At 38.8% G+C, this 22,146-nt stretch overlaps 2 protein-coding genes across 2 annotated transcripts; one reads left to right on the top strand and one right to left on the bottom strand.

Annotated features, from left to right (window-relative positions):
• The first annotated feature begins 885 nt into the window (after positions 1–885).
• si:ch211-266g18.10 (axoneme-associated protein mst101(2)) lies at positions 886–19,048 on the top strand. The gene is made up of 53 exons (XM_068752123.1): positions 886–1,203; positions 1,823–1,996; positions 2,081–2,164; positions 2,250–2,354; positions 2,450–2,605; positions 2,982–3,095; positions 3,187–3,330; positions 3,501–3,644; positions 3,980–4,093; positions 4,284–4,403; positions 4,503–4,637; positions 4,875–7,310; positions 7,605–7,700; positions 7,945–8,031; positions 8,357–8,398; positions 8,500–8,532; positions 8,707–8,802; positions 9,047–9,133; positions 9,459–9,500; positions 9,608–9,640; positions 9,815–9,910; positions 10,157–10,243; positions 10,569–10,610; positions 10,712–10,744; positions 10,919–11,014; positions 11,259–11,345; positions 11,671–11,712; positions 11,820–11,852; positions 12,027–12,122; positions 12,367–12,453; positions 12,779–12,820; positions 12,928–12,960; positions 13,135–13,230; positions 13,477–13,563; positions 14,067–14,108; positions 14,216–14,248; positions 14,423–14,518; positions 14,677–14,724; positions 14,799–14,840; positions 14,922–14,990; positions 15,126–15,173; positions 15,290–15,334; positions 15,619–15,660; positions 15,777–15,818; positions 15,909–15,965; positions 16,163–16,207; positions 16,469–16,516; positions 16,594–16,635; positions 16,724–16,768; positions 16,874–16,915; positions 16,996–17,037; positions 17,114–17,149; positions 17,271–19,048. The coding sequence occupies exons 1-53, from the start codon at positions 1,194–1,196 to the stop codon at positions 17,354–17,356; spliced, it is 6,159 nt and encodes a 2,052-aa protein (XP_068608224.1). The 5' UTR covers positions 886–1,193; the 3' UTR covers positions 17,357–19,048.
• A 1,219-nt stretch (positions 19,049–20,267) lies between these two features.
• fabp7a (fatty acid binding protein 7, brain, a) lies at positions 20,268–21,496 on the bottom strand. Its single transcript, XM_068752261.1, has 4 exons — positions 21,387–21,496; positions 20,978–21,150; positions 20,788–20,889; positions 20,268–20,544 (listed from the first exon to the last, which is right to left on the bottom strand). The coding sequence occupies exons 1-4, from the start codon at positions 21,457–21,459 to the stop codon at positions 20,494–20,496; spliced, it is 399 nt and encodes a 132-aa protein (XP_068608362.1). The 5' UTR covers positions 21,460–21,496; the 3' UTR covers positions 20,268–20,493.
• Positions 21,497–22,146: the final 650 nt, after the last annotated feature.

Below are 22,146 nucleotides of genomic sequence, written 5' to 3' on the forward strand. Positions count from 1 at the left end.
CCGTGGACGAACCACCAGATATTTTCACGCCACAGTGAGTGCATGTTTGGTCTTCGTGCAAATGAGGCACGACGGTCAGAAGAAGAATTGCAAGTAGGTGCTTAGGCTTTTAATTCTATTTTTGCCAGATGTAGAATGAATTCATCCTGCAAGGAAGATTGAATTTCAGATTCATTTCCTGAAAGCATCCCTGGTCAGAAAGAGGATTTTTAACATTTACTCTTACTGAGTTTTGCAGTTACTTCACTCTTTTTCTCGTTTTCACTCAAACATTTCTTTTCTACAAAAAAAAAATGAAATAAAATTATATAGTATGAGAATTATGCATCTATATCAATTTAAATCCATGTACAATCTCCCGCGACTTGAGGGGATGGCTTTCCTCCGCTGACGTAACCCAGCACCTGTAACGCTATAAATATTTTAAGAACATTCTTGGTCCCCAGAGGGATCCCAATGACTTTGAAGAGCTTCTGAGCGGCGACAGGCTGGATTAGCATGGCATTATTGTGACATTTGATGAAAGTCATGAATGTGAGAGTAATGTTTGCTGTTGCCGGGCATTGAATCGTTTTACAGTTTCCAGCGGTATTATTGTTATTCCTCATCAAGAAGCGCTGATATATTCCGGGTTAGTGAGCAGATCATCCCACCAACTGATAGGACACACACCCCTTCAAACGCCAAAAAAGGCCCGGCAGAGCGGCTGGTGTGCAGAGCTCCAGCTAAGAATAACCAAGACCTTCTGCGGGGTAAAGTTACCTTGAAGCCCCCCATGCTGTGCTGTGACATGTCACCCCCTCACCCTACCCAGCCCTGTGCTTAGCTCGGTTCTTTCCTTGTCTTGTCTCGCTTTGCTTTGCCCCACCATTGCCAGACCGCCCTCATCAATGCTGCCCCGTCGGCAGCACCAAATTCCCCAACATCTTGAGAAACTTTCATGTTTGATTCTCCATTTCCTTCCTTTTAAAAAAAGAATCTGTTCTTTTCAAGCTGCGGACTACATGGTTCATCGAACAAGACTGCAATCGGCGCATTGAAATGGGATAATTCAACAACTGGGACTTTTTTTTTTATCAGCTGATTGGATTCCTCCCTTTGATTCCTATCGTGGGTTTTTTTCCATCGCTTCTGCATGAGGAGGCTTTGCCCCCATCTCCAGGGATAATACTTGAAACTGTCTCTCTGCCGCCATGGCTGAAGGTAGGACTGTTATGGCTTGCAGCGGCACAGACAGCCCAGGTGATATCTAACAAAGAAGTTGCTGTAATGGCAGGAGTCATCGTGGGAAGACGTGTTGAAAGCTGGCTGCTATAAATACAGGATGTCCTGTAGCCAGAGTCTCTGCTGTGACGGACAGTCCTGCTGCTGAGGCCGGCCTCGGCTTTCCATCAGCTTGTAAAAATAAGTCTGTGACTGGCCTCAACAAGTTCTTCTCATCAAGCAAGCCTTATTTTTGGTTGAGTCAGAATTTAAAATGAATGCTTGAGTGGGCAAAAGGAGCTTTACTGTGCATTTAGTTTAGGAGGAGGAGACTGTTTTGAGTTTAATCCAGTATTTGTAAATGAGGAAGTGACTCATGAGTCAAGCATGCACCGCGGACTGTTTGACGATGTCTCTAACAGATTGTTGATGCTAGTAAGGATACGGTTTTTAATGCTGTTTAAAGACTTTCCCCCTGCATATTTGCATTTCTTTAATCATTTGGATCCCCATTCGCCGCCACCAAGGTAGCAACCTTTTTTCCCCCGGGGTCAATATGCTCCAACACTTGTTGGAGCATATTTGAGCATATTTGAGCATATTTAATCTTCCTCCACAGCCGATGGGGCCAATGGAGTGGCAGCACGGGCAGGATCCGTCAGGGCCAAAGGTCTGGGGCTCCTTGGGAAGCTGAAGATGTCCGCGGAGCTGCTGATTGCTCTGGCTGCTCTCCTGTCCTGGGTGGTCGTGGGAGTAGTGATGTTTGACTTTGTGGAGCACAAGACGGTTCCTGGTGGGTCCCAAACGTTCACAAGTGATTTGTTTCTGATCTTCTATCGTGACGCGTGATCCCCTTCATGTCCGCTGTAACTCCCAGACATTCAGCAGATCATGACGGACCCTGTTCAAGCCGTCAACGACGCCGTTGACGAAGTATCCAGTCTGCTTCATAAGATCCAAGGTTAACAAAAGAAGGACATGCCGCATGATTTTAGTACTGTTGAAATAAGCAGCACAATAAGTGACTCTTATTTCTGTGCCACTAGAATGCGCGCCTGATTTAAGCGATCCCATGTCTGCTGCCACTTACGCTGCCGAAGAAATAGCGGAGGCAAAAGATGGATTTGTTCACTACTTTTCAGATGAGGAAGGTAAGACGGCAATCAACCAGGAGAGAAAGGTGTCTGCATGTTCAGCATTCCTGTGTCGTACCTCACAATAACTCTGCGCCTCATGGAAAACTCAGGGAACTTCTACCTCAGCTACGTTGACCCCGTGACCATCGGCAGAAGAGCTTTCCACTCAACTAATGAGTTCATGTGTGGAGTCCTTGGCTCCTTCAGGGACACACTTTGTGCTACTGCGGATTCAGTTCTGGGAACTATATCGAACATAAATATTGGTATGTACTCCATGATTTCATTTTTGTTACCTCTGTCAAAGAGGTTATGTTTTTGCTGGCGTTTATCTGTCTGTTAGCAAGATAACTCAAAAAGTGACGGACAGATCTTGATGAAATCGTCAGGAAAGATTGGGAATGCTACCAGGAACAGATTATTCCATTTTGGTGATGTTCCAGAAGAGATCCTGGATTCTGGATAACTTTAACATTTTCATTAACATTGCAGTAAACGTTTCTAGTTTCTGACTGCATTTCTCCTTCATTTGCATCCAAATAAACACAAAAGTAATCCAAATAAAATGAGTCAAGACGATTGATTCATGCAGTTAAAGGAAGCATTAATGTGTGTGTTTTGTTTGACCTTTTCTCGACCCAGTGGTCACAGGCAGACGTGCCTTCAGTGTGATGAATGACTTCATAAACGGAGTGGCGGGCAACATCCGGGATGCGCTGTGTGCCATTGTGGGCACGGTTCTGGATGTGGTGAAAGGTGATTAAACTCATGGCCTCTATTTAACACAGCGCGTTACACGCTTAGCACTTTTGTCCTTTATGCTCATCATTCTGTCTGTCTTCCAAAGGAACCACTGATGTTAGCTTCATGGACCCCGTGGCCGTTGGCAGACGTATCTTCAGTGTGACCAACGACACTGTGAGTGGAATAGTGGGCTCCATCCAGGATGTGCTCTGTGTCATCATAGACAAAGTCATGGACACAATAACAGGTTCCGGCTTTATATTTTAACCTTTATAATGCTAAATATGATTCTGTCTGTATTATTGCATCTTTAGATTCATTACTAAATCAACAGGTTTTACTTAATGGCACTTTTAAACGGCCGACGGTCTTTTCATGTGTCTGTATGTGTGGGTGGGTGCGCACTGCTCTCCTCAGGAATCACTGAAGTGAGCTTCATTGATCCCGTGGTAGTCGGCAGGAAGGCCTTCAGTGCTGCGAATGACTTTGTGAGTGGAATGGCAGGATCCATCCAGGATGTACTCTGTGCAGTCGTGGATGTAATATTGGAGACAATACAAGGTGCAGTAACTGTCACGGTTTTTATCCTTTACCTCATCTATGTAGTATTTGTTCTAACTACAGACATTACCCAGAAAAATGAGTTTATTATGCACATTTTAAATGTCATTTAAAAGCAACATGGATGCATCAGTAATCCAAAAACAACATATGGAATAATTAAACACTGACATAATCTATTTTTCTGTACATTGAGTACATTTATTTTTAATGCTTTAACCCAATATTACTGGTAATACCTATACATACTTTCATGAAGTACCATAACAGGCTGAATACTTCTTCCATGTATTATCTGCTGCTGCCTGTTTTCACTTTGACTTTTTTGTTAACAGAAATCCAGAAAGCTGTGGGGTTCAGCCCAACAGCAGTTCTGAGCAGAGCAGTAGAAGCCACTAAAGAACAGATAAGCGTCTTTATGAACTACAGCTCCACAACGCTGACCAGCGGTAAAGGTCTTTCTAAACATGTCAGAATATATCAGCTCTGTTCCATGTGCAGTATATTGTAATGCATTGTGTATTAAAGAGAAACAATAATATGATTAAGCATGGAGGTGGAAGAGAAATGTAATAATATGCAGATGAATGTTTTAGTCTTATGTTGTGCAGCTGATGCTTTGGTGTGATGCTGTTTCAGGGATCATGCCTGAAGTGTCCATTGACCCCATGAAAGTTGTTGAAGATGCCTTGTTGGAGTTCACAGACAAGAAAGATATGTTGTTGGCTTACATGTCGAGCATGCTTACGAGTGATCAAGGTATTTATTTGTATTTCTTCACACACACATGTATATATATTGATGCATATTTTACTGTATTGTATAGTTTTTCCTCTGAACACATGCTGTTATTTACAGACCTCAAAGCCACAGAAACTGAAAAGGAAGTGGGGAAAGAGGAGGAGGACACAATCGAGGACACTATTGAGGTAAAATTAAAGGAAGAAGAGATAGCAGCTGTACCGCTTGACAAGAAGCCACAGAAGGTCAAAGGTAATAATTACACATGAAGGACAACGTACAAAATGCTGTGCTTGTAAAGGGACAATGATTAGAATAAAACTGTTACTGTAAGTAAAGCTTACAAAATGTGATTGAAATATAGCCATAATTACAAACCTTGGTTTGTCAAGGGTGTATAAACCACCTAGAGCACTATTAGCACTCAATAATAATTGTATTGGGATATTTTTTTTTTAATTACATGATTTTAAAACTAATTGTTTTCAGATGATGAAGTAAAGCAACCACTTGTGAAAGAGACTGAAGTCAAGAAATCAACCAAAGATGTAAAGAAGCCATCTAAAGAAGTGAAAAGCAAAAAGAAACCATCTATGGAGGAGAAAGAAGTAAAGCAGCCATCTAAAGAGATAAAAGAACATAAGACATTACCTAAGGAAGAGAAAGAAATGAAGGAACCATCTCAAGAAGAAAAAGAAGTTAAGAAGCCATACAAGGAAGAGAAAGAAGACAAGATACCTACTAAAGAATATAAGGATGTCAAGAAGCCATTTAAAAAGAAAGAGGTCAAGAAGCCATCTAAAGAAGAGAAAGAAGTTAAAAAACAATCTAAGGAAATGAAAGAAGTCATGAAACCACCTAATGAAAAGAAAGAAGTTAAGAAACCATACAAAGAAGAGGCAAAAGTCAAGAAAACATCAAAAGAAGAGAGAGAAGTCAAGAAACCATCTAAAGAAGAGAAAGAAGTTAAAAAACAATCTAAGGAAATGAAAGAAGTCATGAAACCACCTAATGAAAAGAAAGAAGTTAAGAAGCCTTCTAAAGAAGAGGCAAAAGTCAAGAAACCATCAAAAGAAGAGAGAGAAGTTAAGAAGCCTTCTAAAGAAGAGGAAAAATTCAAGAAACCATCCAAGGAAGAGAAAGAAGTAAAGAAACGATCCAAAGAACAGAAAGAAGTCAAGAAGCCATCTAAAGAAAAGAAAGATGTAAAGAAAACATCCAAAGAAGAGGCAGAATTTAAGAAACCATCTAAGGAGGTGAAAGAAGTAAAGAAACCGTCCAAAGAAGAGGCAGAAGTTAAGAAACTATCTAAAGCAGAGAAAGAAGTCAAGAAACAATCCAAAGAAGAGAGAGAAGTCAAAAAGCCTTCTAAAGAAGAGGAAAAATTCAAGAAACCATCCAAGGAAACGAAAGAAGGAACGAAACAATCTAAGAAAGAGAAAGATGTACAGAAAACATCCAAGGAAGAGGCAGAATTGAAGAAACCATCTAAGGAGGTGAAAGAAGTAAAGACAACATCAAAAGAAGAGGCAGAAGTAAAGAAACTATCTAAGGATGAGAAAGAAGTCAAGAAACCATCCAAAGAAGAGAAAGAAGTTAAAAAACAATCTAAGGAAACGAAAGAAGTCAAGAAGCCATCTAATGAAAAGATAGATGTAAAGAAAACATCAAAAGAAGAGGCAGAATTGAAGAAACCATCTAAGAAAGAGAAAGAAGTAAAGAAACCGTCCAAAGAAGAGAGAGAAGTCAAGAAACCATCTAAAGAAGAGAAAGAAGTTAAAAAACAATCTAAGGAAATGAAAGAAGTCAAGAAGCCGTCTAATGAAAAGAAAGATGTAAAGAAACCGTCCAAAGAAGAGAGAGAAGTCAAAAAGCCTTCTAAAGAAGAGGAAAAATTCATGAAACGATCTAAGGAAATGAAAGAAGGAACGAAACCATCTAAGAAAGAGAAAGATGTAAAGAAAACATCAAAAGAAGAGGCAGAAGTCACGATACCATCCAAAGAAGAGAGAGAAGTAAAGAAGCCTTCTAAAGCAGAGGCAAAATTAAAGAAACCATCTAAGGAAGAGAAAGAAGTCAACAAACCATCTAAAGAAGAGAAAGAAGTTAAAAAACAATCTAAGGAAATGAAAGAAATCAAGAAGCCGTCTAATGAAAAGAAAGATGTAAAGAAAACATCCAAAGAAGAGGCAGAATTGAAGAAACCATCTAAGGAGGTGAAAGAAGTAAAGAAACCATCCAAAGGAGAGAGAGAAGTCAAAAAGCCTTCTAAAGAAGAGGAAAAATTCATGAAACAATCTAAGGAAACGAAAGAAGGAACGAAACCATCTAAGAAAGAGAAAGATGTAAAGAAAACATCAAAAGAAGAGGCAGAAGTTAAGAAACTATCTAAGGATGAGAGAGAAGTAAAGAAACCATCCAAAGAAGAGGCAGAAGTTAAGAAACTATCTAAGGATGAGAAAGAAGTCAAGAAACCATCCAAAGAAGAGAAAGAAGTTAAGAAACCATCCAAAGAAGAAGTAGAAGTAAGAAGATCATCCAAAGATGAGAAAGAAGTTGAGAATCTATCTCAGGAGGGAAAAGTGGTCAAGAGGCCCTCCAAAGAAGAGGCAGGAGTAAAGATGCGTTCTAAGGAGGTGAAAGATATCATGAAGCAAATCAAAGAGAAAGCAGTAAAGAAACAATCTAAAGAAGCAGCAGAAGTAACAGAACCATCAAAGGAAGAATTAGGGAAACATTTAAAGGCGCCTTCCAAAGAAGAACCAAAGAAACACTCTAAAGAACAAGAACAAGGGGAACGTTCCAGCCTGGTTGATGTCAAAATGAGTCCCACTGAAGAAACGGAACCAGATAAGAGCTCTAAAGAAAAAACCCGGCCAACCAAGGCTTCCAAAGAACCTGTCAAGAAGAGAGACACAAAGACAGGTTCAAAATGCAATTTTTACAATGATTACACAATATTAGGAGCCACTGACTATCATTGCCAAAATCATTAAATATACAACGGCTTTAACACTTGAGGTAAATTAATCGTGCTTCTGCTGCTTCTTTAGAGTCACTAATTATTTATACATAAATTCACTTGGCAATCCATCCAAAAGTTATACTGTAATATATAGAATAATATCAATATATAACAATATGAACCTGGTGGGGGAAAGTAATGTACTTATGTTTGTATATCTACATGATCTTGTTCAATCATCTGTTCTGTTTCAGACTCTAAACTGAAAAAACTTCCAAGGAGAATCCAACTATTCAAGGAGGAGGTCGTGTCCGTCCTGAAAAAGGAGCATCTTAACATTACAAAAACAAGTGAGTCCATTCAGCTGAAGAGGAGGTCACAGTCACATTTTCAGATGTAGTTGCTCTTTGAAGGATGTTAAATGACCTTTCAGTCATGTATTTTTGACTCGGCCGTCACAAAACTGACAAAGTTGCTCCGACTTCATCAGAAATACTGTATAATGGGGTGTAAAATCAAACTAAAATATAAAGAGTAAAATGTAAAAACTGTCATCATTCTGACACGATAGAATAAGCCTTCTGTGCATTTCAGCTGATGGGCCCAGGAAGGAAGTAAAAGCTGTCAAAAAGCAGATTGTTCCTGTCCTAAAGAAGAAACATGTGACTGCTACAAGAGCAGGTCAGTAAGGGATCAGGGCGAGTTGCAGTGTGTCATCACAAACAAAAGATGTATTGACGTGACCTATCAGGTCGCATTTTGAGTTCCACCATCTTTAAACATTCTGGCGTCACACAATCTACTGTAACTATGGTTTGCTCATAGTGTAACCATTACATGTAATTATGCAGTTTCACAGCAAGACAAATGGAATATGTTATTAAAGAGAAACTCATGAAGTTTCTAAGATAAAGACCAAACAAGAAACTGAAAATAATGTTTTAATGATGCTTTAAAATTATTTTTTTAAATTGCAAAGTTAAAACAACTTTGTGTTTTGTGACAGAAATTCCAAAGGATAAAGCAAACGCAGCTCCTGCTAAGAAAGGTAAAATAAACATATTGTTGGTTCATGAATTAGAACTTCTTGATTTCATCACAACAGCAAAATAATAATCACAAAGTCTAATAAATGTTTTTGACACACAGAAGCTGAAGTCAAACCAGTCGTATCGGCACAAGGTAAAAGTGGTGATTCATGTTAGCATTAACTGCATTTTAGATTTACATCCTCACATTAGGCTCCAAAGAGTCATCAATCGTTCTCCTTTGTTCATCGCAGAGTATAAAGTATTTATGTCTACATATCGATATATTGATATGCGATCCTGTTCAATCATCTGTTCTGTTTGTCAGACTCTAAACTGAAAAAGCCGCCAATGAGAATCAAAGTGCTGAAGAAGGAGGTCGTGTCCGTCCTGAAAAAGGAGCATCTTAACATTACAAAAACAAGTGAGTCCATTCAGCTGAAGAGGAGGTCACAGTCACATTTTCAGATGTAGTTGCTCTTTGAAGGATGTTAAATGACCTTTCAGTCATGTATTTTTGACTCGGCCGTCACAAAACTGACAAAGTTGCTCCGACTTCATCAGAAATACTGTATAATGGGGTGTAAAATCAAACTAAAATATAAAGAGTAAAATTTAAAAACTGTCATCATTCTGACACGATAGAATAAGCTTTCTGTGCATTTCAGCTGATGGGCCCAGGAAGGAAGTAAAAGCTGTCAAAAAGCAGATTGTTCCTGTCCTAAAGAAGAAACATGTGACTGCTACAAGAGCAGGTCAGTAAGGGGTCAGGGCGAGTTGCAGTGTGTCACCACAAACAAAAGATGTATTGACGTGACCTATCAGGTCGCATTTTGAGTTCCACCATCTTTAAACATTTTGGGGTCACACAATCTACTGTAACCATGGTTTGCTCATAGTGTAACCATTACATGTAATTATGCAGTTTCACAGCAAGACAAATGGAATATGTTATTAAAGAGAAACTCATGAAGTTTCTAAGATAAAGACCAAACAAGAAACTGACAATAATGTTTTAATGATGCTTTAAAATTATTTTTAAAAATTGCAAAGTTAAAATAACTTTGTGTTTTGTGACAGAAGTTCCAAAGGATAAAGCAAAAGCAGCTCCTGCTAAGAAAGGTAAAATAAACATATTGTTGGTTCATGAATTAGAACTTCTTGATAATCATTTCATCACAACAGCAAAATAATAATCACAAAGTCTAATAAATGTTTTTGACACACAGAAGCTGAAGTCAAACCAGTCGCATCAGCACAAGGTAAAAGTGGCGATTCATATTAGCATTAACTGCATTTTAGATTTACATCCTCACATTAGGCTCCAAAGAGTCATTGATCGTTCTCCTTTGTTCATCGGAGAGTATAAAGTATTTATGTCTACATATCGATATATTGATATGCGATCCTGTTCAATCATCTGTTCTGTTTGTCAGACTCTAAACTGAAAAAGCCGCCAATGAGAATCAAAGTGCTGAAGAAGGAGGTCGTGTCCGTCCTGAAAAAGGAGCATCTTAACATTACAAAAACAAGTGAGTCCATTCAGCTGAAGAGGAGGTCACAGTCACATTTTCAGATGTAGTTGCTCTTTGAAGGATGTTAAATGACCTCTTTCAATCGTGTATTTTTGACTCGTCCGTCACAAAACTGACAAAGTTGCTCCGACTTCATCAGAAATACTGTATAATGGGGTGTAAAATCAAACTAAAATATAAAGAGTAAAATTCAGAAACTGTCATCATTCTGACATGATAGAATAAGCTTTCTGTGCATTTCAGCTGATGGGCCCAGGAAGGAAGTAAAAGCTGTCAAAAAGCAGATTGTTCCTGTCCTAAAGAAGAAACACGTGACTGCTACAAGAGCAGGTCAGTAAGGGATCAGGGCGAGTTGCAGTGTGTCATCACAAACAAAAGATGTATTGATGTGACCTATCAGGTCGCATTTTTAGTTCCACCATCTTTAAACATTCTGGCGTCACACATTCTACTGTAACTATGGTTTGCTCATAGTGTAACCATTACATGTAATTATGCAGTTTCACAGCAAGACAAATGGAATATGTTATTAAAGAGAAACTCATGAAGTTTCTAAGATAGAGACCAAACAAGAAATTGACAATAATGTTTTAATGATGCTTTAAAATTATTTTTAAAAATTGCAAAGTTAAAACAACTTTGTGTTTTGTGACAGAAATTCCAAGGGATAAAGCAAAAGCAGCTCCTGCTAAGAAAGGTAAAATAAACATATTGTTGGTTCATGAATTATAACTTCTTGATTTCATCACAACAGCAAAATAATAATCACAAAGTCTAATAAATGTTTTTGACACACAGAAGCTGAAGTCAAACCAGTCGTATCGGCACAAGGTAAAAGTGGTGATTCATGTTAGCATTAACTGCATTTTAGATTTACATCCTCACATTAGGCTCCAAAGAGTCATCGATAGTTCTCCTTTGTTCATCGCAGAGTATAAAGTATTTATGTCTACATATCGATATATTGATATGCGATCCTGTTCAATCATCTGTTCTGTTTGTCAGACTCTAAACTGAAAAAGCCGCCAATGAGAATCAAAGTGCTGAAGAAGGAGGTCGTGTCCGTCCTGAAAAAGGAGCATCTTAACATTACAAAAACAAGTGAGTCCATTCAGCTGAAGAGGAGGTCACAGTCACATTTTCAGATGTAGTTGCTCTTGGAAGGATGTTAAATGACCTTTCAGTCATGTATTTTTGACTCGGCCGTCACAAAACTGACAAAGTTGCTCCGACTTCATCAGAAATACTGTATAATGGGGTGTAAAATCAAACTAAAATATAAAGAGTAAAATTCAGAAACTGTCATCATTCTGACACGATAGAATAAGCCTTCTGTGCATTTCAGCTGATGGGCCCAGGAAGGAAGTAAAAGCTGTCAAAAAGCAGATTGTTCCTGTCCTAAAGAAGAAACACGTGACTGCTACAAGAGCAGGTCAGTAAGGGGTCGGGGCGAGTTGCAGTGTGTCATCACAAACAAAAGATGTATTGACGTGACCTATCAGGTCGCATTTTGAGTTCCACCATCTTTAAACATTCTGGCGTCACACAATCTACTGTAACTATGGTTTGCTCATAGTGTAACCATTACATGTAATTATGCAGTTTCACAGCAAGACAAATGGAATATGTTATTAAAGAGAAACTCATGAAGTTTCTAAGATAAAGACCAAACAAGAAACTGAAAATAATGTTTTAATGATGCTTTAAAATTATTTTTTTAAATTGCAAAGTTAAAACAACTTTGTGTTTTGTGACAGAAGTTCCAAAGGATAAAGCAAACGCAGCTCCTGCTAAGAAAGGTAAAATAAACATATTGTTGGTTCATGAATTAGAACTTCTTGATAATCATTTCATCACAACAGCAAAATAATAATCACAAAGTCTAATAAATGTTTTTGACACACAGAAGCTGAAGTCAAACCAGTCGCATCGGCACAAGGTAAAAGTGGTGATTCATGTTAGCATTAACTGCATTTTAGATTTACATCCTCACATTAGGCTCCAAAGAGTCATCAATCGTTCTCCTTTGTTCATCGCAGAGTATAAAGTATTTATGTCTACATATCGATATATTGATATGCGATCCTGTTCAATCATCTGTTCTGTTTGTCAGACTCTAAACTGAAAAAGCCGCCAATGAGAATCAAAGTGCTGAAGAAGGAGGTCGTGTCCGTCCTGAAAAAGGAGCATCTTAACATTACAAAAACAAGTGAGTCCATTCAGCTGAAGAGGAGGTCACAGTCACATTTTCAGATGTAGTTGCTCTTTGAAGGATGTTAAATGACCTTTCAGTCATGTATTTTTGACTCGGCCGTCACAAAACTGACAAAGTTGCTCCGACTTCATCAGAAATACTGTATAATGGGGTGTAAAATCAAACTAAAATATAAAGAGTAAAATTTAAAAACTGTCATCATTCTGACACGATAGAATAAGCTTTCTGTGCATTTCAGCTGATGGGCCCAGGAAGGAAGTAAAAGCTGTCAAAAAGCAGATTGTTCCTGTCCTAAAGAAGAAACATGTGACTGCTACAAGAGCAGGTCAGTAAGGGGTCAGGGCGAGTTGCAGTGTGTCACCACAAACAAAAGATGTATTGACGTGACCTATCAGGTCGCATTTTGAGTTCCACCATCTTTAAACATTTTGGGGTCACACAATCTACTGTAACCATGGTTTGCTCATAGTGTAACCATTACATGTAATTATGCAGTTTCACAGCAAGACAAATGGAATATGTTATTAAAGAGAAACTCATGAAGTTTCTAAGATAAAGACCAAACAAGAAACTGACAATAATGTTTTAATGATGCTTTAAAATTATTTTTTTAAATTGCAAAGTTAAAACAACTTTGTGTTTTGTGACAGAAGTTCCAAAGGATAAAGCAAACGCAGCTCCTGCTAAGAAAGGTAAAATAAACATATTGTTGGTTCATGAATTAGAACTTCTTGATAATCATTTCATCACAACAGCAAAATAATAATCACAAAGTCTAATAAATGTTTTTGACACACAGAAGCTGAAGTCAAACCAGTCGCATCGGCACAAGGTAAAAGTGGTGATTCATGTTAGCATTAACTGCATTTTAGATTTACATCCTCACATTAGGCTCCAAAGAGTCATCGATCGTTCTCCTTTGTTCATCGCAGAGTATAAAGTATTTATGTCTACATATCGATATATTGATATGCGATCCTGTTCAATCATCTGTTCTGTTTGTCAGACTCTAAACTGAAAAAGCCGCCAATGAAAATCAAAGTGCTGAAGAAGGAGGTTGTGTCCGTCCTGAAAAAGGAGCATCTTAACATTACAAAAACAAGTGAGTCCATTCAGCTGAAGAGGAGGTCACAGTCACATTTTCAGATGTAGTTGCTCTTTGAAGGATGTTAAATGACCTCTTTCAGTCGTGTATTTTTGACTCGGCCGTCACAAAACTGACAAAGTTGCTCCGACTTCATCAGAAATACTGTATAATGGGGTGTAAAATCAAACTAAAATATAAAGAGTAAAATTCAGAAACTGTCATCATTCTGACATGATAGAATAAGCTTTCTGTGCATTTCAGCTGATGGGCCCAGGAAGGAAGTAAAAGCTGTCAAAAAGCAGATTGTTCCTGTCCTAAAGAAGAAACACGTGACTGCTACAAGAGCAGGTCAGTAAGGGATCAGGGCGAGTTGCAGTGTGTCATCACAAACAAAAGATGTATTGATGTGACCTATCAGGTCGCATTTTTAGTTCCACCATCTTTAAACATTCTGGCGTCACACAATCTACTGGAACTATGGTTTGCGCTTAGTGTAACATTACATGTAATTATGCAGTTTCACAGCAAGACAAATGGAATATGTTATTAAAGAGAAACTCATGAAGTTTCTAAGATAAAGACCAAACAAGAAACTGAAAATAATCTTTATAAATTGGTATATGAGGAAATATAAATGCAAATCCCGTGTAATGAACTTCATCTCATTAAGACCTATTAAAATACTCCAAGGAAGAATATTTGAGATGTGATTGTTGCCTTCTCATAGCAACACAGAGATATGGTAACTTCAGTCAGCTTACAGTCTCAGTCTCAGTGACGATATTGTTTTAATGATGCTCAAAATTATTTTAAAAATTGCAAAGTTAAAACAACTTTGTGTTTTGTGACAGAAGTTCCAAAGGATAAAGCAAAAGCAGCTCCTGCTAAGAAAGGTAAAATAAACATATTGTTGGTTCATGAATTAGAACTTCTTGATAATCATTTCATCACAACAGCAAAATAATAATCACAAAGTCTAATAAATGTTTTTGACACACAGAAGCTGAAGTCAAACCAGTCGCATCGGCACAAGGTAAAAGTGGTGATTCATATTAGCATTAACTGCATTTTAGATTTACATCCTCACATTAGGCTCCAAAGAGTCATCGATAGTTCTCCTTTGTTCATCGGAGAGTATAAAGTATTTATGTCTACATATTGATATATTGATATGCGGTCCTGTTCAATCATCTGTTCTGTTTGTCAGACTCTAAACTGAAAAAGCCGCCAATGAGAATCAAAGTGCTGAAGAAGGAGGTTGTGTCCGTCCTGAAAAAGGAGCATCTTAACATTACAAAAACAAGTGAGTCCATTCAGCTGAAGAGGAGGTCACAGTCAAAAAAATTTGTTTCAGTGAGTGGGATCAATGATCGCACTTACGGCGCATTTCAAACAACCGCATGTGCATGAAATTGGTCATCTTTGTTTTCCGCTCTGAACGTCTCGTTATGTGTTTTCCAGCAGCCGAGGTTTCAAAACAGAAAAGCAAACCAGTTTCAACAAAGAGAGGTGAATCCTAACTCTTGTATTCATTCAGTGTTATTCCATTTTCTGGTGTAATAAACATGAATCTCTTCAAACAGAACCTGCTCCACTCAAGACAAAACCAGCCCCAGTAGTAAAAGGTGAGAGGAGGAGACTGATCAACACTTCTGATCCTACATAATCAGCCCATTGATTTTCCTACTGAATGCTTGTTTTGACAGAGGCAGAAGTACCACACAAAAATGTGTCTTTAATAAAGGAGCGGGCCAAAGCTGTGCCACTAAAGAAATGTACGTCTGTTTGGTTACACACAACAACGTTTAATATTTGTACTGTGTACTTGCATTAGAAAGTGTTCAACATCCATGAGTGACTTTTGAATTTTAAGCAAAGACTAATACTCATTTGTAATATTTTCTCTTCAGTACCTGTAACACCTAAGAAGAAGGCTGAATCAGTGACCGCTGCAAAAAGTCGGTTTTTCTTTTATGTTTAAAATCTGTCTCGCCAATAGTTTTAAATTACATTTTATTTTTGTAAGATGACATTGTACACATTAGAAATATAATACTGTTGTGTGTTTTTCTAGTATCTGTTATTAAAGTAAAACCTAGATCTGCAGAAAAGAGAAAAGGTATGCAGTGTGTGTGTGTGTTTCTGTACAGTTTTAAGGCTTCTGCTCGTCCACGGCTCGTTTACCACCACGCAACACTTGCATAGGCGTTGCTGATAAAGTTGCTTTAAAAATACCTTTTATATATTTTGTAGATGCATACCTTTCACACAGCAAAGATGACTCCAGGCTCTTTAGAATTATTAAAGCTAAAAGCTACAATAACGTAGAATTGTTTCTTAGATTTGCAGCTTTTAAGATACTTGTTGAGATATTTTTTTCTTTTTGTTTTTCTTTTCATGTAGAAGCTGCAGAAGAAAAAGAAAAAGCAAGAACTTCTCAGAAAGGTAGCTGACATTCTGCTTTCAGAACTCTGCAGTTATAAAATGATCATCACTTTTAGGGACACAGTTATTTACGTTTTACATAAACCTAACTCATTTCCATCGTGTGTTATATCCAGCAGCTGGTGTTACAAAGGAGAAGCCAAAGATAGAACAAAAAGGTAAAAGCTGAATTAAAACAAGCCTTGTACACATTTATTCTTTTATTTTTTTATACTAAAATGTTTTGAAAATGTCTTCTTTTGAATCAGCTCCTAAAATAGCTGCTGAAAGAAAGGAAAAGGTCAAATCACTCCTAAAAAAGAAAGGTAGCATGTTAGCATCTGAGTGACACTGCGTCAGTCTGCACTAGTTGTAGCTATTGCTGCTCATAATAAAGTGGCAGCTGAGTGTTTATTATTGTACTGTAGTGTTACTAGTGACAATCAGAACATGCCGTCACTTATTTATTATTATTTATTATTTACTGATTAACGATAGCCGTTCGCATTCTTATTTCACTCAGGGCCCAAAGTCCCAGAGGACAAAGTCCAACCAGCTGTTAAAAAAGGTACCGTCAATTTCACGTCTCGTATTTCCATGTTTAGTGACAAATACATGCTTTATTCCTAAAGCAGAATATAATGCTTGCAATGGGTTTTTAATGTACATTAAATGGAGAAGGGTTTCTCTGCAGCAGCTCCATTACCAGACAGATGCTTCTATTCAGTGATGAGAACAAGATTATCACTTAAAAACAGTTCAGTTCAGTTCAGTTCAGCAAACATATTTTTCTTTTCTGCTTGTTGTTTGTTTCAAATTTGGGAAACAGTGCCTGAGGTTTCAAAAGAAAATGTCAAACCTAGTGCAGCGAAGAAAGGTATTGCACGCATTCCACCTGAAGTGCATGAAGAAATCGATCGTGTGCAGCTGGTAACCATTTGTGATTCATTCCAGAGAACAGAGTCGTTCGAGAAAATCCGGAGCCTGTGATGAAAGGTACTTCACTGTTAAGGAACTGAATGTTTTACTTATAATACTCCAAACATCCCTCTGATCTGTTTGTTTGTTTGTTTGTTTGCGCTAGAAAAAATGGTTGAGCAGAAAGCAGCCAAGGGAGAGAAAGCTAAAGGTACACCGAGCAACCAGAATGAAACAATGCAATCATCAAGTCATTAAAATGTCTGTGTGGAATATGAGCAAATGTGTAAAATGAATATTTGTTACCCAATTTAAGAAGACAGAGTTCTTAAAGAGATACAGGAGCCAGCAAAGAAAGGTACAATTGTAAATAAGCGACTCATTCTGAAAAAGATCTCCAGGGCCTTTATTCACCCCCGCCGTCCTTTCTTTGTGTAGCAGATAGATCTGCCGAGAAGAAAGCGGCCAAAGAGGACGAAGGTACTTTATAGAGGAGCTGCAAGTAAAGGCCACATGAAATCATCTCCTGGTTAACATGTAGCTCTCGTTCTGACAGTGGAGCCTTCTGTATCAGGCGGCTTTCCAATGGGCGGTGAGTCCAGATTCCCTTATCACGAGTGAAATATCGTACAAGTGTGCAAACTTCACACTCTTCTCAGAATTCCAGACAGAGGTGAGGAACATATTGTGCTGAGCCGTGAATTCCTCCACAGATGAGCTGCCCTACTTCCAGTGCTTCTTTGTGGACGAGGACGAGGCCCAGTTCCCGTTTTACGCCTTCTCGCCGCTGCAGGTCTGAAGCTTCAGTCTGAATCTGAGATTTAGCCATGATGATAAGGTCACGTCACGCCCCGCGGTGCTGAAACTGCTGGCCTCCCCCCGGACAGCAGGGAAAGACGGGCGGTTTTATGTGATGGATCGATTTTATTTCTATTTCCAAAGTTGGTTGAGCTCTCAATAACAAATAGTGTCATTCCTCTCACTTACTTCTATTTATTTATTTATTCCCTGTGTATATTTGTATTCTTTTGAAAGGTGGATGTCACTGGAACATTTACATGGAGCAATATGCAGCATGCATTTATGCCCTCGCAGCGACGCACGCAAATCAGAACGATGACTTGTTTATAAAGAGGAAATAGAACGCAGAATATGTTTCACTATTGTTTCAAATAGGTACAAAATGCCACTGGTGTCTAAGATAACATGTACTTGAAAAATACCTTGTAGAGTAATCACACAAGTATTTTACCCTCATTTATTTGGGTAAGTTTATCCTTTTTCCACTGCAGACAGTATTCCTATTCAAATATTCCTATTTCTTCCCCCAATGGGTGCAAACCAGGAATCAAGGCGTTAACTAAAGGAATACGTTTTTTTTTTTCTTTTGTCTTTTGATTATGTGTCAAAAGGAATGTTGCACACTGTATATGAGAGCTCCCAACAATACCTGACACACTGCATTTACAGTCCACGTAGACGTGTGGTCACCAGCGCCGTGAGTTCAACGCCGGTGCTGCAGTAAGAACAAGCGTTTCTTGTCTGCACCGTCAAAGTGGCTTTTACTTGACATTTATTTTTTTCTATCAAGCATCAGATTCGTTCTAGAATTGGACGGCACCGTTAGAAACGTGAAGTCTTTTCTTGCACTGATATCAAAGATGCCGAAGTACAGCAAGGGCACAAGAGATTCATCTTCAGTCACAAGGGACGACGGCACTTCCTTTGATCGACCAAAGCCACTCGCCGCTACTGGTCAGTGACTGTTAGTCTCTGTGCGCAATGCAGAAACACAATCGAGCTCAGCGACCTTTTGATCGGCTTCTAAGGAACTGCAGCAGGTCTTTGAAAGCATCATCTTTTTGTATATATATATTTAACATCTTATTAACTGTGACGCTAATCATGAATCCACTTATCTTTTCATTGAAATAGCGGAAGCACAGTCTTTATCAGTCCGTACTGTGGCAGCTGATCCTCTGCAGGAAGCAGCCGCTTTAGGGAGATGCTCCGTCTGACTGATGAAGTTGTGGGAATTATTTCTATGAGTTGCTGAAAGACAGCATTTTCTTTCACGGTAACAGAAGATAAATATTTGTTTGTTTGTTTTTAAATCTTTTTACCAAAATAACATACAGTACATACATTTTTGAACACTTGATCAAAATATTGTATGTTTGTCCCTTGAATGAAATGCGCATGATGTTTTTTTGTGTTTTTGTTTTGCAGTCCCAAATCTTTTTGTGACGATTTACCCAACTTTAAGAATAGCAACACAAAGTGCTGCACTTGAATGTCAGTCTGCTTGCTAAAATACAAAGGCAATAATTTATTTTTAAATCATCTTATTGTAAATAGCAACATTAATGGGAAAAATATATGCTGAACGATTAAACTAAAACTGCTCAGTTGAAATCAGATGTAACATTTGACAATTATGGTTTATGTTTGTAAAAAAGTAGCAATCTGACATTAAAACATAGCAATGCAAGTGTTTCTTTGTTGGATTGTGTTTTTCCTCCGATGATACCAACCACAACATTATTAATGCAAAGAGAAATGCAGATTTTCGTTTTCCTACAGGTGACAGAAATGGTCATTCTAGTACTCGTCTACAGGTGCGGGTAGGAATTCCCCCCAATTTAAATGTTGTTATTGATATATTTTGATTGATATTCTTGAATTTCTGTATGAGTTTTAGCTGCTTTTGTTTTTCAATGCAAGTTAGGGGAGATGGTCACCATGTATTTCCTTAATAAAGCCAAGACGTCACAACAGGCCAGTTTACACCAAGGACACAGATTCCACACATCCTTTCCTGGGATGCAGAAGATGCTACACCGAATTAATATTATTTCTCTCTTTCTCCAACACGGAATGCGATTAGCTGCCCTGTCCTGGAGGGAATACTGTGATCTGACCATGTGTTTTCACACCAAATGCATATGCAAATCATTTGACCTGATTCCGTGGGAGCTGGGAAACTTTTTCGCATGCGCTGCTTTGAGTATAAGAATGGATTTTAATTTAAATTAATTCAGCTAGCAATGGCCCAATGAGTTCCACTCCAGTTACCACAGTTTCTTTGTGTCGCAACCTATTCAAAGGAGTCAGGGGGGGGGGGGCGAAAACTTGGCAGCCCATGTTGCGATGAGAAGAAGGGCCACTTGTTTCACACAGCTCACAGCAGATGCTTCTCAAAATGTGGGCGAGATGAGGGAACTTTCCACCGAACGAAAGCTTTAAAACAGTGCCCTGTGATTGAAAAGGATACTTGGATATCATAAACACTTTATTACTTTTAGCTACTAACAGTGGGATACTGGGCAGAGAAGCTACACAGTGTTGTTCCTCACCGTGTCAGCAGCAGCATTCATTCGTGGTTGGTCCGCGCACCGTCGAACGATGCCTCTACGTAATGACACCACGACTAAAACCGGATTATCTCCAGTGACATCACCGCCACCCACCCCTACTCATCCCTGTCCATCTGGAGGTTACTGGAGGACATTCGCACCCGTGGGTTCAGTGGTCACACCGGCTGCTGCTGCTGCACCATAACCCTGCAGCTGTCACCTGGAGCTCACCCATCACAGGGACAGCACTGTTCCCACGACGGAGAGTGAACGAAACGTAGGGCGCTTTCAAGCACACACACACACAAGAACCCTCTAAATGAGAGCTACAGCTCTTAAAATTACCACAAAAAATGCCTGTGACAGCTATATTCAGCCAAGTGTTTTATATTTTCCTTCTTTCAGACATGATACACAGAGGGAAATAGTTTAGGTTCGAATTTCAAACAAATGATCTTACAAAAAAGATTTTCACAAAATTCAGATCTCATGTTGATAGAGCAAATCACTGCAAACCGTAGAAACGTTTTTGTTTGAATTGTCGCAGTGAAGAGATGACTTAATGGCTCGAGTGCTCGAATCAGGCTTTCTCATACGTGCGGATCGCCTGGACTCCCTCAAATGTCAAAGTCTGAGGGTAGAGAAGAGAAAAAGCAACAGACAGCTTGAGTTACATGATGGCAGTTTAATTTAATGCAGACTGGTTGTTAAAGCTTCAGTCCGTCAAACATCTCAATTAACCCTTTGGATAATAAGGGCCCAAGTTAGGTTATAAAGCTATAAACGCACCCGCAATGACAGAAGCAGAACGATTTCTCCTTAGCTGTAGATGTAGACGTTGATATAATCATCTACACGTGTTATTGAATCTTACCATCACCATCTTTCCGTCCTTTATTTCTCTGACAAATTTGGTTTCCTTGCCATCCCACTTCTGTACTTGCACCAGGTTGTCTCCCTCCATGGTGAAAGTAGACTGCAAGCAAAAAACAAACACAAAGATTTACATCATCTCAGGTTGACCTCCAAGTCAGAGACATGGAGCTGATGTACCCTCTGCTCACTTTCACATGTCGGTCATCCGGTGTGGTCTCATCAAACTCCTCTCCCAGCTTGGTGGAGAGCTCGGTGTTCCTGAAGGTGCTCAGGGTTTTCACCACCAGTTTGTCTCCGTCCTGGCTGAGTATTACAGTTGGTTTGGTGACATTGCCCACTTGTCTTGTGGCAAAACCAACACCTGTTACAAAACGAACAAAAAGACACAAGAACAACGCCTTTAATTTTATATTATTGAATTTTCATAATTTCTCCAATTCAATATGAATATGAGAAAGAATAAGCAACCTTTATCCCTGATTTGAAAACAAATTCTCCAGCGCAAGTGCAGCCTAAAGTTACAGCAGACATTTATTACAATACCTCCTCTTATTTGAAGGTGTAATATTAATTAACAACAAATCAAATTAAGCTCACCAAGTGCCTTCATGTATTCGTCAAAGTTCTGGCTGTCGACCAGTTTCCACGTAGCGCAGAAAGCATCAACCATTTTTGCAAATGTTCTTGGTCCAGTTCGGTATTAAAGTGAGAGACAGGCGCTGCGCTCCCGGCGCGTCCAAATCCACTGGAGCGGGAGGCGGGGTTGGAGCTGCAGTCTAAAAGGTGATTGGATGTCCCGCTGTCCCCGCGGGCAGTGATTGGTCATAGATTATTCAGCGTTATTCCATTGCGACTCAAGACAAAAACTACTCTGCATGTACTGTATTCCAGTTTTAAAGTTCTCAAGTTGGGCCAATGAGTGCAAATGATTGGTGCATTTATACATTTTTAGAGTCTAAATGAAAGTGTTAATTTTGCTGACATTTGGTCATAAATCAAATGAAAATGACAACCAATCTGATAATAGTGCTGCATGTCTGAAAGGATTTTCTCTCCACTCCAGTAATCTTTAGGGGTTTCCGATATGTATTCCTAAAAACTTCCCCGCTTTCTATTCCCTTAGAATAACGTCATCCACACTTACAACAATCATTTTGCTGGCTGGTAGAAGGACGATGAGTAACAAGTTATCATTATCAGTGCCAAAGTGATTCATTTTGGGACAAATTAATACGAAATGACTGACAAATACCACCACAAAACTTTAATCTCAGTAAAATACTTCCTGTAGATACAATCTGACACTGATAGTCGTCTAGAGTACCAATGGCAGATGAGTCCTTTCATCAATTATACT

The sequence above is a fragment of the Brachionichthys hirsutus genome, chromosome 18 (assembly GCF_040956055.1).
Source record: "Brachionichthys hirsutus isolate HB-005 chromosome 18, CSIRO-AGI_Bhir_v1, whole genome shotgun sequence".
NCBI lineage: Eukaryota > Metazoa > Chordata > Actinopteri > Lophiiformes > Brachionichthyidae > Brachionichthys > Brachionichthys hirsutus.

Bases quoted from the DNA above. Each gene is read 5' to 3' on its own strand.
- si:ch211-266g18.10 (XM_068752123.1), top strand. The intron at 7,311-7,604 runs GTTCAAAATGCA...GTTCTGTTTCAG, and splicing joins GAAGAGAGACACAAAGACAG to ACTCTAAACTGAAAAAACTT. The intron at 16,916-16,995 runs GTACAATTGTAA...TTCTTTGTGTAG, and splicing joins ACAGGAGCCAGCAAAGAAAG to CAGATAGATCTGCCGAGAAG.
- fabp7a (XM_068752261.1), bottom strand. From the start codon at position 21,459: ATGGTTGATGCTTTCTGCGCTACGTGGAAACTGGTCGACAGCCAGAAC. The intron at 20,890-20,977 runs GTGAGCAGAGGG...TTTTGCTTGCAG, and splicing joins CGGATGACCGACATGTGAAA to TCTACTTTCACCATGGAGGG. The intron at 20,545-20,787 runs GTAAGATTCAAT...CTCTACCCTCAG, and splicing joins AGGACGGAAAGATGGTGATG to ACTTTGACATTTGAGGGAGT.